Below are 16,095 nucleotides of genomic sequence, written 5' to 3'. Positions count from 1 at the left end.
ATTCCTGAGCCATGGAGCATAACAAAAGTACCATGATGGCTCATTCTAGGATATAGGTCAGTTTTAGCATTCAGAGGAAAGTACAGATGGAAGGGAAGAGTTGAGCACAACTGGTGAAGGGATGACTGTTAGATATTGTATGCCTGACACTCAATCATGAACAACTTTGGAACTGTATATCTCACAGTGATTCAATTAAAGAATTTATTTATTAAAAGAATAATAAAAAGAAAGACTTGGGCGTACATATCTAGGACAGGGCTGCCCCTTCTTTTTTTTTTTTTTTCTTTTCTAGCTAATAGCTAAATAGCTGGTGAATGTCAGTAGTGGGCACTCTGTAAATCCCTAGAGAGTTTTTGGACACAAGCTAGTATCTCAGTGATCACAAAAAAACACACACAGAAAAAGAGAGAGAGATACACATATAAAGAGATACAGACATAAACCTGTTTCAAGTTCATTTTTTTAAATGGCAAATTTTTTTATTAGAATTAGCCATCTGGACTGTTTAGATGATCCTAATATTATTGGCAACATCCAGGGCATCATAGGAACCAGCTGAACATATGCTGCCTCTCTCAATCAGTTCTAATCTGGGTGTTGACCTTGGCCACATCAGTGTCATAAGGTTTCTTCACAGCCTGTTGAATCTGGTGTTTGTTGGCCTTGACATTCACAATGAATACAAGTCTGTTGTTATCTTCTGTCTTCTTCATGGCTGACTCAGTGATCAGAGGAAACTTGATGATGGCATAATAGTCAAACTTGTTTCTCCTGGGGGTGCTTTTCCAAGGATATTTGAGTTGCCTCACAGCCATGGTGTTTTGGGTGTTGGAAGGTGGGTACATGGATTTCTTCTTTTTGTAGTTGTGGATACTTTTCAGCACTACTTTCTTCGTCTTCAGAGATTTGGTTTTGGTTTCAACTTTGGGAGGTAGTAGAGGCTTCCATTTTGGCCTCAATGCCATCTCCATAAAAAGGTTGTTCAAGACACAGATAGCACAGATGCATTTGCCTTGCATGCAGAAGGACGGTGGTTCAAATCCTGGCATGCCTTATGGTCCCTCGAGCCTGCCAGGAATGATTTGTGAGCGTACAGCCAGGAGTAACCCCTGAGCGCTTTTTTGGGGGGATGTGACCCAAAAGCCAATCATTTGGGGGGAGGGTTCTTCAAGTTCCTTTTTTGTTTGTTTTTGTTTTGGGACCACACATGGTGGCACTCAGAAGTTACTCCTTGCTCCATTCAGAAATCGCTCCTGACAGGCTACGGGACCATTTGGGATGCCGGGTCCGTCCCAGGTTGGCCACATGCAAGGCAAACGCTCTATTGCTGTGCTATCTCTCCAGCCTCATCCAAGTTCTTTTCCTGCATCAGAATTTAGTCAGGGAGCCATGAGAAGAGGAAAACTTCTTTACATAAGGGAGCTGGGCCTCATTTTTTAAAATTGTTTGTAAGTATTCAAAATTCAATAAGCACTTTATCCTTAGTGCATATTTCATACTGTACTAGTCATATTTCAAAGCAGGTGCCTGCTGTTTTTAGACATCTGAAGTTCAAGATATTTATGCCAAATATATTGCCAGAAAGTCTCTAGCCTTTCATGGCTTTCACTCCAATCCCAATCCTGTTTTCTGAATGCTCATCTTTCAAGTCAGGAATAATGTCAAGTTAGAAAAAAACCTCTGGGCCAGCATCAAATCCAACTGTGATCTTGAAAATACAGAGATATCTGGCAGGACATGCCCTTCACTTAGTGACTGATGTTAACCCTAAGAAATGAAACAGGACGCGACCGCCATCTTGTTTCTTTGTTGCCAGACCGCGAGGGGGAAGCGCCGGCAATCCGGCCCCATCCGCCGCCTTCGGCCCCCAGACTGACGGTTTCGGGGTCCCCGCGGCTGCCAGGAAGTCTGGGGGGCCGAGTTCCTCTGCGCCGTCGGTGGAGGGGCCGCTCCACGCCCCGAGCTGCGGGTCTCTAGGCAGTGTGTGCCATGGGCCTTGCTGCTGCTCTTCGGGAAGGATCCAGGCTGCAGAAGATGGGCCCTCAGCGTCTGATGTCCAGTCCCCAGCGCCCTAGGTAAGCATTGGCCCTAAACACCTGTGTATGTGCTTAGGACATGGTCTCCTTCCCTGCGGTGGCTGTGAACTTCTCCCCGGAGGAATGGCTGTGCCTGGATGCCTCTCAGCGGAAGCTATACAGAGACGTGATGTGGAGACTTATGAGCACCTGCGGGCAATAGGGCATTGCAAGGTGAAACCTTTGCTGATCTCCTGGCTGGAGGATGGAATTCTGGAGAGGCTGCCAAGAGGCATGTTTGCAGCAGAACCAAAGCCAGAAATCTACCCATGTCCCTTCTGGTCATGGACTTTCTCCAATCAGAACTTCCTTAATCATCGAATGAACCCAATTCATCCCTCTTGGATAGTCCCAGGAGCATTGCCAAGAGAGCAAGCTTCATCAGAGAACTCCTATCCTCAGAATCAGAACCAATGGCAAAATCATTCTAATACTTACAATGACAAAACTAGAAATGGCATACTTGACAGTCAAAAGCACAAAGAAAGCTCCAAACCTATAGATAAAAAAATTTCTACAGCCTTATCTAGATTATGTTACAATCAAATAGGGAGCTCTAATAATCATGAGATTTCAAATGCGAAAAAAACTAGCACCTGGCATACATTAAACCCAGAGGATACAGGTAAAGTAGGTCAAGGATTAGGAATAATAAGATTTTTAAGAGATAAGAATGTGAGGCCTGGAAAACATTTCACTCTTGTATCAATTGTGATACACCAGAAGACACACACAGAAGAGAAGCCTCATGATTTGAGGGAGTGTGGGCAAGGCTTTAGTCAAAGGTCAAAACTTATCACGCACCAGAAGACACACAGTGGAGAGAAGTCCCATGTTTGTAGGGAATGTGGGCAAGGCTTCAGTCATAGGTCAACTCTCATCAGACACCAAAGAATACACACAGGAGAGAAGGCCCATATTTGTAGGGAATGTGGACGTGGCTTTAGTCAGAGGTCAAATCTCATCAGACAGCAGAGGACACATACAGGAGAGAAGCCCCATGTTTGTAGGGAAAGTGGGCGAGGATTCAGTCATAGGTCAAGTCTCATCACACACCAAAGGATACACACAGGAGAAAGGCCACATGTTTGTGGGGAGTGTGGGCGAGGCTTCAGAGATAGCTCAGATCTCAACACACAACAGAAGACACACACAGGAGATAAGCCCTATGTTTGTGGGGAGTGTGGGCGAGGCTTCAGAGATAGCTCAGATCTCATCACACACCAGAAGACACACACAGGAGAGAAGCCCCATATTTGTAGGGAATGTGGGCATGGCTTTAGTCAGAGGTCAAATCTCATTAGACACCATAGGACACATAGAGGAAAGAAGCCCCATGTTAGTGGGGAATGTGGGCGAAGCTTCAGAGATAACTCAAGTCTTATCAAACACCATAGGACACAAACAGGGGAGAAGCCCCATGTTTGTAGGGATTGTGGGCGAGGCTTCAGTGGTAGGTCAAGTCTCATCATACACCAAAGGATACACACAGGAGAGAAGCCCCATGTTTGTGGGGAGTGTGGGCGAGGCTTCAGAGATAGCTCAGATCTCATCACACACCAGAGGACACACACAGAAGAGAAACCCCATGTTTGTGGGGAGTGTGGGCGATGCTTCAGAGATAGCTCAGATCTCATCACACACCAGAAGACACACACAGGGGAGAAGCCCCATGTTTGTAGAGAATGTGGGCAAGGCTTCAGTCATAGGTCAACTCTCATCACACACCAAAGGATACACACAGGAGAGAAGCCCCATGTTTGTAGGGAATGTGGGCGTGGCTTTAGTCAGAGGTCAAATCTCATCAGACACCAAAGAATACACACAGGAGAGAAGGCCCATATTTGTAGGGAATGTGGGCGAGGCTTTAGTCAGAGGTCAAATCTCATCACACACCAAAGGATACACACAGGAGAGAAGCCCCATGCTTGTGGGGAGTGTGGGCGAGGCTTCAGTCAGAGGTCAAGTCTCATCACACACCAAAGGATACACACAGGAGAGAAGCCCCATGCTTGTGGGGAGTGTGGGCGAGGCTTCAGTCGTAGGTCAAGTCTCATCGTACACCGAAGGATACACATGAGGGAAGCCCCATGTTTGTGGGGAATGTGAGCGAGACTTCAGTCATAGGTCAAGTCTCATCATACACCAAAGGATACACACAGTAGAGAAGCCCCATGTTTCTCCTGAGTTGGGCGATGTTTCAGAGATATGTCAGGTCTCATTCAACACTAGAGGACACGGAAGAGCGAAGCCCCATGTTTGTGGGGAGTTTGGGAGAAACTTCACAGATAGATCAGGTATCTTCACACAGAGGAGAAACCAGATGTTTGTGGGGAGTGAGACGTTCGGTCTCATCACACTGGAGAAGATATATTGGAGAGATACCTCATGATTGTAGAGAATTTCGGAGATGCTTCAGACTGAGATCAAGTCTCATAAAACTCCAGAAGTCACACTGGAGAATCCCTATGTTAGAAGCAAAAAAATTTAATGAACAGTCACATATCTACATCTACAAAGAAGTAATCAGCCAACACAACAGCATGACATGTATGAGAAATCGACTTAGGAAAGTTCCAATTATATTTTGCCTTATTCACTAATAAACTTTATCTCTGTATATTTCTCATTCATAATATTTCCTTCCCCCTGAATGTAGGGAATATGCTCATACTATCAACAATTGTAAACAAAGTATCTGTTCCTGATTATGTATTTCTGATCAGCATGTTACAGTCTTAAGAAATTGATTCCTAGGCTTAGGCAGAATTCTTATGTTTAAGAGGATTTATTTGAGTGAAATTTTTTCTTCTTGTAAATAAAACCTTTTGTATATTAAAAAAAAAAAAAAAAAAAAAAAAAAAAAAAAAAAAGAAATGAAACAGGCAACACTCAAAGTTGTGGTTGACCTGGCACTTATTGTGAAAGCAGTTTGGCTGCAGCTGTGTGCTTTAGTGAGAAAGTGAATACCGTTACTGAGATGATCATAATCTTGCTCCAGACTTAAAAGTTGATTTTGATAGTGAGATCCAACAACTTTTATTAAATAAGTATAATATATATAATCTACATTATATATATGCAGTGCCAGCAGCAATCAGACCAGGACCTCAGCAAAGCATGTGTCCAACCTTTTGAGCTATATTCCTGCTCTTCATCTTTTCATGAGTTTGAGACTTATTTTCTGTTTCTTTTCTCTGGGAATTTTTTCAGTGGGGTGGGGGAGTTTGGGCCACACCCAGTGATGCTCAGGGGTTACTTTTGGCTATGCACTCAGAAATTGCTCCTGGCTTAGAGGACCATATGAGATGCCAGGGATTGAATCCAGGTTTGTCCTGGGTCAGCTGCGTGCAAGGCAAATGCCCTACCACTACACTATCGCTCTGGTCCTTCTCTGGGAAATTTTTATTGACATCTTTTGCCCATTTTTCACTGGGTTATTTTTTGTCTTAGAGTTTTGTAGGAATTGAGGTTTTTTTGTTTTTGTTTTTTTTTGTGTTTTTTTTGGTTTTTTTTTTTTTTGGTTTTTGGGTCAGACCCGGCTGCACTCAGGGTTACTCCTTGCTCTATGCTCAGAAATCACTCCTGGCAGGCTCAGGGGACCATATGGGATGCCAGGATTCGAACCATCATCCTTCAACATGCAAGGCAAATGCTCTACCTCCATGCTATCTCCAGTCTCATGATATTCTTACAAATATTTTTTTGTTTATGTTTTGTTTTTCGGCCACACCGGTGACACTCAGGGGCTACTCCTGGCTATGCACTCAGAAATTGCTCCTGGCTTGGGGTACCATATGGGACACTGGGGGATTAAACTGCGTCCTAGGCTAGCACACACAAGGCAGACACCTTACCACTTGCACCATTGCTCTTGCACCCCTTATAAATATTTCTATTTGTAGGAACTGATAGACTATTGATGCTTTTTTTGAGTGAGTGTGTAATCAGTTGATTTTGCTATGCAAATGTATATTTCATATTTATAAGTTTTTATATAAGCCAATTCTGTATGGTGTGTGTCTGTGGTGTAGGGATTGGTCCCAGGGCCTCATGCATGCAAGTGCTCTACTGATGAGGCATATCCTGGACTCTAAATTTATAAGTACTAGTTGAAGAAATAGTACAGTGTATAGGGAGCTTTCCTTGCCCATGGTTGACCTGGTTTTGATCTCGAGCATCCCATATGGTCCACAAAGCACTGCCAGGAATGATTCCTGAGTGCAGAGTCAGGAATAACCTCTGAGAATCATCACGTGTGGCCCCAAAACAAAAAATTTAAATAATTTTGTAAGTCTTTATTTCTTTCATAGCTTTTCAAGATGTTTTTATATTTATTTATTTATTTATCCATCTAGCAATACTTTATTTTCTTAATAACTGGTTGAGAGTACAGACTGGATCACGAAATTCTGGGTTCAGTCCTGTATTTCTGAATAAAGGTGTTATGTGTTGTGATGTGGTTGTTAGGCGTTATTGGGCAAATATCAGAAGCATTCTTAGGCACATTTTCTAGGACCTGACTGACGAGGTTCATCCTTCATTGAATGAAACCATGTGAAAAACACACAACTCGGGGCCGGAGAGGTAGCATGGAGGTAAGGCGTTTGCCTTTCATGCAGGAGGTCATCGGTTCGAATCCCGACGCCCCATATGGTCCCCTGTGCCTGCCAGGAGCAATTTCTGAGCCTGGAGCCAGAAATAACCCCTGAGCACTGCCGGGTGTGACCCAAAAACCACAAAAAAAAAAAAAAAAAAAAAAAAGAAAAACACACAACTCTCTTGACTACACAGTGAATAGTAGGCTTATAGATTTCCTTTTTAAGTAATATTTGGAGAAGTCAGTTTTAGGCAGTCATTGTTTCTTTTTGTTTTCATGAAAATACAACATATATCCTCAATATGGAGAACTTTATCTAGTTCTTTTTCATGAAAGGTATTTTCCTTTCAGCAAATACATATTATAGACAGTTTTTTGCTGAGTCCATACTCTAAACAGGGATCAGCAGGCACTTTTTCACAGAGTGAAGGTTTTGTGAGCCATGTGCCTCGTCACACTATTCCACTCTACTATTATATCCTAGAAGCACTCAGACAATTCCTTATAAATGAGCATGGTGGTGTTCCTATAAAATGTTATTTATGAATGCTGAGATTGGAATTTCACATAATTTGCACATGTCACAAATATTCTTTTCGGTTTTTGCCTCCAATTAGTCAAAAAAGTAAAACAATGAGCACAGCCAATCATATCCCTCAACTGCATAAAACAGATAGCAAAACTAGATTTAGCATACAGGCCATAATATTCTGACCTCTACTCCAAATCATTCGATAGTCCTGCCTCCTAAATGTCCTCTGAGCTATGTGTTTCTAAGGCCTCTTTTTGAATCAGATTAGGAAACAAGGGAAACTTCATTGCCAAGGTCAACAGCAATAATAGGAGTGATCCTTATAGTAATAACAATAGTGATGAATCACGTTTTCTGGACTGCAAAAAATAAAGACTTGTTCTGCAGAGTTAGTTATCATGGTGTGTCCTATAAAGTAGATTAGGCTGAATAATTAAGGAGCCAGATTCACTGAGAATCCGCTGACGAGGTCTTATTCGTTGGACATCCTATAAGTCTCCTATACCAGCAGCAAAACCAGTCCTGCCTTTTCTTCATTACATCCTTGTTTTTAACTCTGCAATCTTGCTTTTTTTTTTTCATTTTCAGATCTGTATTATCTAGTCAACTTATTCTCCTGTCCCCCTCGAAAATGTGGTGGAAACTTTGCTTATCTTACTGGCTGTTTATCCCAAAAAAAACAGGGCTTGGCATTATGTGGTTGATCAATAGTTATTTGTTGACTGATGAATCACTTCTCTATGCAACTCATCCACTTGGTATTGGATAGATGGAGCCTGAACTTTCATAAATTTGGAAAATCTTAGTCTACATGGAGTGTTTTCTCTTCAAAGAGATCAGTTGCCACTAGCTTATGTAGGCCAATTCTATACAGCTGGATAGAAAAGAAGACCCAAATATGGGGAGAGGCATTAGTCTCTCCACTAATGTCCTCATAACTCAAATAATAGATGTGGGGAGTCCTAAGCACTTAGAGAGATTGAAGGAATTGCTTGGTTTCATACTTTCTAGTTTAACACTTACTAACAAAGAACTACTGGGCTGCCTACCTCTTGTTATCAGACTTTGCCTTTTAGTTTTCTGTGCCATTTTCATTGCTTTTGAACATGCCTACATGCTAATAAGTAATATTAAAGTCATGCATACTTTCAGCTTTTGTATATAGTTTATGGAAAATTGGCTCTTTTTCCAAAGACATTTCTATATAGCAATGTAGTAAAATATATTTTATAGTATGTAAAATATACTTTATATTTTAAGGAGAATACGATGAATATTTTCAGAAGAAAATTAAACCTCCTACAGAAACAGAACAAAGAACCATAAGTGAACTTGGTCTAAATCAGGAGGAACATGCCAGACTACAGTTACTAAAAAGCACAGTAGTTTTATTTCCTCTGTGTCATCTGGAAAAATAGTTGTCTAATCGAATATGTTCCTGAGGACACAAAATAAAACAATTTCAATCACTAAGTCTGTAAAACAACACTCTGGACTCACATAGCAGGATGGGGGTGGATGGGGTGTGGAGGTAAATACAGGTGAAGTTTCAGGATAGACTATAAGACAAAATCATTGTCTACCAGCCATTACAACCAAGCGGAGATTGTATGTTTGACCTTGAAGTCATATTGTCACTCTGAGCTTTATACCCACTGTGACTTGGTAAGGGGAAGGAAGAATTGCTCCTCTCTATAATTCTTTACAGTTTTAAAACTTGCTATATATGTAAATACCATCCTATCTCATCCCAGCCTTTGGATGCTTTTTATATAATGACAAGACAAAGCCCACACTGTAAAATAAATAAATAAATAAAAATTTTCTTTCTACCATAGGTATTAAAAAGATACAATAAGTACATTTAGAGAACCTAAATGCACATTGCTAGTTGCTAGGGAGACAGTGGAGTAGGGGAAAAAATGAAGTTTGTAGTCTAGGCTGTTTCCTATTCCTTAAGTCTTTGTCTTTCATATGTATTCAGTATTTGGTAGATTAAAAAAAAAAATGTCTAAGAACAGATCCTGTGGGAGCTATATGGGACACATAAAAATGCCTGGCTTTGTTGAAAAGCATTCTTATTTCCTATGCACTTGGTATGTGGTAATTATATTTGCTTTTTCATTCCTAATGAGCACTTCTTAAGTAATTGGCACCCTGTTCATGCTCCCAGTACTATTACACTGGATCACCTCCACGGAAGTGGTGTGAGGATAATTTGATGAACTGAAAGGGAAAGGCATCTACTGTAATTGAAATCAGTTTCCCTGATGCATTTAATATCGGCATAAGGAGAAGGAGAAAGGAAGTCATAGGATAGAAATGTTTCTTGCGCATCTCAAGAGATACTTCTTATCGTGACCTAGGGAAGAAATGGATAAAGTCATGTTATTCCTATGATGTCATAGGAATGATGTCATTCCTTCTTCTAATGATGTCATTAGAAGTTTGAAAATAAAATGAAGTCACCAGTTAAGCTCTGAAAAATGAACCAAAACCTCACAGAGGGGTCAAGGGGGATGGCTCAGTAGTAGAGCACTTACCTTGCATATGTTTGTCTTCGAGTTCAATTCTAAGTACCATAAAAGCAACAACTCAAAGCCCAACTATTAAGTTGCACTTTGCAAGGTGCAAATTTAAGTAGAAAGATGGAAAAGATGATATAGCATTAGAAACACCAAAGTTTGTAAAATGCGATTTATGAGAGAGTTAAAATGCATTATTGTTTATAGAATTTACTTTTTTGTTGTTGTTTTTGTTTTGGGTCACACCCAGCGGTCCTCAAGGGTTACTCTTGGCTCTTCACTCTGAAATCACTCCTGACAGGCTGGGGCAGGGAGGTGGGAGTACAATACAGGATGCTGGGGATAAAACCCTATTGACAGCAAGCAAGGCAAACACCCTACCCATTGTGCCATCGATCAGGCCCAGGACTTTACTATTATTGTTAATCGGAAAGCAGAAATGGGAAAGGAAAACTGCCATTATGGTGATGACATAGAAATAATCATTGTGATTGGCATCTTTTCAAATCCTTAAATTCTATCAAAATTCAAACAAGATATGCAATTGTATTTATGAGTGATGGAAAGATATGCAATTATATGTATGTGAAAAAAAATAGTTGCTTTCAAAATAAGGAAGAAAACCTGTTCAAGATGGCAGGTTAAGTATTTATCTCTGCTTCCCAAACACAGTTAAGATAACAAAAGAAGATGCCCTAGAAAGAATTGCTTAATAACAACTCTAACCACAGATAGGTTTTATTAAAAGACAAGACATCTTATCTATAATTTCTGGATGCCAATAGCTGAGGGATTGCACTGGAAAAATAGAAAATGCTAAAGAATAGATGTAGACATAAACATAACAATGATGCTGTCACTGACAGAAGCTTGAAAGAATAGAGGAAGTAAAGATACGTTAACATTGTTGAAGCACATCAAGTTGTTGTCAAAGGTTTATGGAGCAAGCTAGAATTTTAAGTACTTTATATAAAGTTGCCAGCATAAAGAAACTAATTATAATAAATGATAGAAAGGAGAGGGGCTAGAAGAAAGGAGAGTAAAAAGCTTTTTTTTGCAAATTCCCCCAGCTTTTTAATCAAGAAGTTGATGTCTCTCTAATGTTGGTTTGATCATTTTGGGGTGGGGGTAACAATAGTACAGTGGGTACAGTCTTGAACATAGCCAATTTGGGTCTGATCCCCAGCATCCTCACCAGAAGAGATCCCTGAGCACTGCAGGGTGTGACCTCAAAATAATTACAAACAGTCAAAAAGGAAAAGTCACTGGAGTTTAGATCATTACTGAAAGTATATACAAACATTTAAAAACATAGGGTTAGGCGTCAGCAAGGGGATTTCTTCTGAGAACTCTGTTTATGGGCAATTGTTCTTTCACTGTAACTTTTTTTTTTTTTTTTTTGGTTTTTAGGCCACACCCGTTTGACGCTCAGGGGTTACTTCTGGCTAAGCGCTCAGAAATCACCCCTGGCTTGGGGGTACCATATGGGACGCTGGGGGATCGAACCGAGGTCCATCCCCTTACCTCTAGCGCCACCTTCCCGGCCCCACTTTCACTGTAACTTTACCTTGTCCTCTTTGCATCATTGTTCTCATAATTAAAAATAAAAAATTAAAAATAAAAAAACCAAAAAAAAACATAGGGTTAGTTACAAATATTTGCCTCTGCAATATAGAGAAACAATACATTAGATAAATTTTACTTTTTATTTGTATATATTCTACACCGATCGATTTTTTTTTCCCCTTAGGCTACACCTGGCTTCGCTCAGAGCTTACTCCTAGGTTCTGGGTTCAAATCCCAGTACCATAAAAATAACCCAAATCCCAACTACATAAGTTGCACTTTGTGCCCAGGGATCATTTCAGGATTACGGGACTTTATTGATATCGGAAATCAAACTGGGGTCAGCCACATGCAAGGCAAACACTTAAACCCCTGTACTTTTTCTCCAGTCACACTGATTAAAAAAACAAAAACAAAAAAAAACAAGTGTAGAGAGAGCCAGGAATATAGCTCGGTGGTAGAACACTTGCCTCATGTATGAGACTCTGGGTTTAGGCCCCTAAACCCCCAAAACAAAATAAACCCCCACAAGTGTATAAAGGTTTTTATTATCCATAAATAAAACGAATGTGGAACAAATAAATATTCTGAATGAAAGAAGTAGACAGTAATAATGGGATATTTTGTCTGGGGGATGGTAAGAGGCAAGACAGAGAACAAAACTTAAAATACAACCTTGTGGGCCAGAGCGGTGGCACAGAGCAGTAAGGGGTCTGCTTTGCAAGTGCTAGCCTAGGATAGACCACTTTCGATCCCAGGCATCACATATGGTCCCCCAAGCCAAGAGCAATTTCTGAGCACATGACCAGAAGTAAGCCCTGAGCATCACCAGGTGTGGCCCAAAAAAACAAAAATAAAAACAAATACACACACACACACACACACACACACACACACACACACAGAGAAAACCTTGTGGTATTTTTTGGCTTTAGGGGAATGGTGGTGTTTTTAGAAATACATCTAGTGGTACTCAGGCTGCAGTTGATTGTGCTTTGTTGTTCCTGGTAGTGGCCATGCAATGCCAGGGATCAAATCCCAAGCATGCACTCAGTCTTGTTGTGCTACCTCTTCGGCCTCTGGTCTTTTTTCATTATTGTTATTTTCTAATGGAGATGAGAGTAAAGGATAGATCACTATCAAAGCACCTCCTTTGCAAGTCTTAAGAACAGTGTTGTCACAGTTCTATCACTAGTATCACCCCATTTGTAATTCCAAAGATGCTACCTGGGATCCCTGGCACCACAACTAAGCGCATGATTCCCAGCAAACATGTATGTGAGTGTGCAACCAAGCATATGCAACTTTGGCCATTGTAAAATAAAAGGGAAAAAGAAGAAAGGAGAGCACATACATTAAAAAAAAAAAAGTAATACATTGGTCTGTAGCAATAGCACAATGGGTAGAGCATTTGCCTTGCATGTGACTAACCCGGGTTTGATTCTCAGCATGCTGACTCTACCAGGAGTAATTTCTGAGTGCAGAGCCAGGGATAACCCTGAGATCCACAGGTTGTGGCTCCAAACCCAAATTAAAGTAAACTAAATTAATTAAAGTAATCTCGATGTTAGGAATTGAACCCAAAACCTTAAACATGCCAGACATTCCACCAATGAGCTACCCTCTCAAGCAAAAAAAAAAAAAAATCTGTTGATAATGGTAAGTATATTTTCATAAATATAAAGGAAAGCATTCACAGTAGTTTTCTTTGGGAGAAAAAAATGTAGTTGAAGGCCCGGAGAGATAGCACAGTGGCGTTTGCCTTGCAAGCAGCCGATCCAGGACCGAAGGTGGTCGGCTCGAATCCCGGTGTCCCATATGGTCCCCCGTGCCTGCCAGGAGCTATTTCTGAGCAAACAGCCAGGTGTCTGAGCACCGTCGGGTGTGGCCCAAACCCCCCCCCCCAAAAAAAAGAATGTAGTTGATGGACAAAGATGAAAAGAATTGTGTTTCCTTTTTGTATGCTTCTGACTTTTTTGAAATGCTTCTGGCCTTTTTGAAATGGATTCTGTAAATCTAGAAACCTCAAAAGGTACTAATAAAAATGAATAAAGAAATATAACCAATCTTAAAAATATACCTGTCAAGGAAGCAGGCTGGGAGATGAGAGGGAACCTGGGGCACTGATAGAGGGAAATTGGTGCTGGTGATGGGATTGGTGTTGGAACATTGTACTTCTAAACTCACCTATGAATATCTATGTAAATCACCATGTCCTAATATTTAAAACAAAATTTTTGTGTAACATAAATGAATTTTTAAAAATGAATGAAGAAGATGGGGGGGGGGCTAAAAAAAATGAATGAAGAAATAAAGAGCACAGAATAAGAGCTCCAAAGCTTAGAGCACGTGTTTTGTATGTGGAAACCCTTAGCTCAATAACCCCAGCACTCTCTGAGCTACCTCTTTCACTTATCCCCAGATCCAAAGCAAGTGAGATCCCAAACGAAAAAAAAAGAGAGAGAAGTGAAGATAATGTCTAAATTGCATGAAAATCTTAATGTGCACACGAAGTGCATTCATCCAGTGAATAAACACACTAAATTACGGCAGTGGCGATGCATGGTGCCGGGTGCAAAGAAAGGACAATTAAAAATGCACCTTCTGTAGGGCTGGAACCTAGTACAGCAGGTTGGGTGCTTGCCTTGCACCGGGGTAACCTGGTTTGGATCCCCAGCATCCCGCATTCCTGAGTGCAAAACCAGGGTCAAGCCCTGAGCCTCACAGGGTGTCGCCCAAACAAAACAAAACAAGAAAGGAACTTCTGCAATGGAGAAAGTCAGTCGGGTGACTGAAAATCACAGCTGTAGAGGTGCTGTGGTCATGGTGCTCTGATAGTGCAGGTACATAATGATCTAAAGGGTCACCTGCTGCTCCTACACCTCACTAAGGTGGACAGTTAGCCCGCTTCTCTGGAGCGCATGAGGTCCAAATGGGGACAGTTCTCAGAGGGCCAAGGCACACAGAGAGTTTGCACAGCATATGTGTCTGTGAGGTAAAAGCCTGACACACCACAAAGTAGCACAAATAGCGTGCAGTGGCCAGCATGATGCTGCTGGGCTCTGCTTTGGTAGCTCAAAAGAAAGGTGAGTTCCAGGCTAGAGGAGAGAACATTCTCAAGTTGTATCATCCAAACTCCAGGAGAAATTAGGGGATTTAATTAACGGATTAAGCAGCTCATTCTGGAGCTGGAAGCTCATCCCGGGATAAGGGGTTCAATTGCCAGCACTCCATGGTCCCCCATGCACTGCGGGGGAGAAAGGGGAGAAGGAGGGGCAAGTATCCCCTGCACACAAGGCCTGAACAGTGTCATCATTTTAGGCCCATGAACTGCCCTGTCCAGTTGATTGAGAATTGACAGATGAGTCCACAAGTGTCCAGATTACAGTTTGGGAGTTGTGACCCCCTCCAATAATAGTAATAATAAAAAATTTACAACTACTGGGGATGACGGGTAGTTCAGTGGCAGAGCACCTGCCATGCAGTTGCAAGGCATCAAATTCTACCCAACACCATGATCCCCAGGGTCCACAATCAAAGGGCCCGAGCACCACTAGGAAAGCTGGACTTCAGTTTCTGGTCAGCTCAGGGACCCCCCCAAAGGAAAGGGGGGGTCATATTAATATTTAAACAATGGCTGATAGTCTTCCCTTTGAAAAGCTTAAAACACTTTACAGATGGTGAACCTGAGGCTAAGAAAGTCTTTTCTCCCCCCCCCCCCCCCCCCCCCGGTCACTCAGACAGTGATTTGCTGGAACAAAACCCCCTCTACCAGGTCTGCCTCGACTCTGTTCTAAGATGGCGTGGAGAGTCTGTTTAGGGGGCAAGCTGTGTTTCCTGGTTGGCGTCTGCACCCAGTGGTGTTGGTCGGGACACCCGGCCTGCGGTTTGCAAGGCGGGCAGGCTCCGGCAGAGCTGAGAGCCCTTCAAGTCCGCGCGTGTACCCCAGTTGCCAGAACGGCTTGAGCCTGGGGGCAGGTTGGTGGTGCCCTGCAGTACTTTCGGTTGGCTTTTATGGTCTGGAAAGCTCCTCAGGAAAGAGGATGGGCCTGGAATTCCAACTCCAGAAATGTTCTGCTCTGTTGCTGTGATTTTGGTGTTTGGATCTGTTTCCTTTTTTTTTTTGGAATTGATCTTTTCTTTTTAATTAAATAATTTTTATTTTGACCAAAATTGTTTCCTTTTTTTTTTTTTTTTTTTGCCACAGCAGTCCCAGCATTTAAGACATGATAGATGAACGTGATAAGACAATGGCAGAGGAAATTGTGGGTTTATGTCTCCAGGTGGGCTAATTTCCAAATTACACTAGAGAAAATTGCTCAGGATAATCGCACAGGTTTCCTCCATGGTTCGAGGTGGCAGGACTGTTGCACCTGCAAGATTTAATTACACGTTGTTGTTGGGGTTTTTTTTTTTTTCTTCCAAAGCAGAGATATCACTGTAATTGGGGGTTGCTTGCCTTAGCACAGCTTGTTTCTTGGAGCGCCCAGGAGAAACAGTTTTACCCTGGGAATGAATAAATGATGACGTGAAGCTATCTGACATAATTATGCTGCAGATATCAGATTTACCTCGTTCTATCTGCAGTGAATCACTGAAGGAACCATCTAAGTGAAGAGTTTTGATCTTCATAACTACTGACTCATGTTGTGCTCATTGATTGTGAGATGATGACATACTTAAAAGAGAAATATGGGGTATTAAAATTACATCTTAAAATTCCATCTCTCTGAAAGACTTGAAGCGAGGGTGTTGGATTAATTAATTAACATTAGTAGCTCCTATTAATATATT

At 41.6% G+C, this 16,095-nt stretch overlaps 1 protein-coding gene and 1 long non-coding RNA gene across 2 annotated transcripts; one reads left to right on the top strand and one right to left on the bottom strand.

Annotated features, from left to right (window-relative positions):
- Positions 1-578: 578 nt before the first annotated feature.
- Positions 579-974, bottom strand: LOC126003402 (60S ribosomal protein L23a-like). The gene has a single exon (XM_049769587.1). The coding sequence runs from the start codon at positions 972-974 to the stop codon at positions 579-581; it is 396 nt and encodes a 131-aa protein (XP_049625544.1).
- A 2,544-nt stretch (positions 975-3,518) lies between these two features.
- LOC126003409 (uncharacterized) lies at positions 3,519-4,101 on the top strand. Its single transcript, XR_007493787.1, has 3 exons — positions 3,519-3,540; positions 3,709-3,787; positions 3,956-4,101. It is a non-coding gene; the product is annotated as an uncharacterized LOC126003409 (long non-coding RNA).
- Positions 4,102-16,095: the final 11,994 nt, after the last annotated feature.

The sequence above is a fragment of the Suncus etruscus genome, chromosome 3, assembly GCF_024139225.1.
Source record: "Suncus etruscus isolate mSunEtr1 chromosome 3, mSunEtr1.pri.cur, whole genome shotgun sequence".
In the NCBI taxonomy this organism is placed as follows: Eukaryota; Metazoa; Chordata; class Mammalia; order Eulipotyphla; family Soricidae; genus Suncus; species Suncus etruscus.
The sequence above is the reverse complement of the archived record's forward strand: the minus strand, read 5'-3'. Positions and strand labels throughout refer to the sequence as shown.

Excerpts from the sequence above, each read along its gene's own strand:
- LOC126003402 (XM_049769587.1), bottom strand. The coding sequence starts at position 974 with ATGGAGATGGCATTGAGGCCAAAATGGAAGCCTCTACTACCTCCCAAA.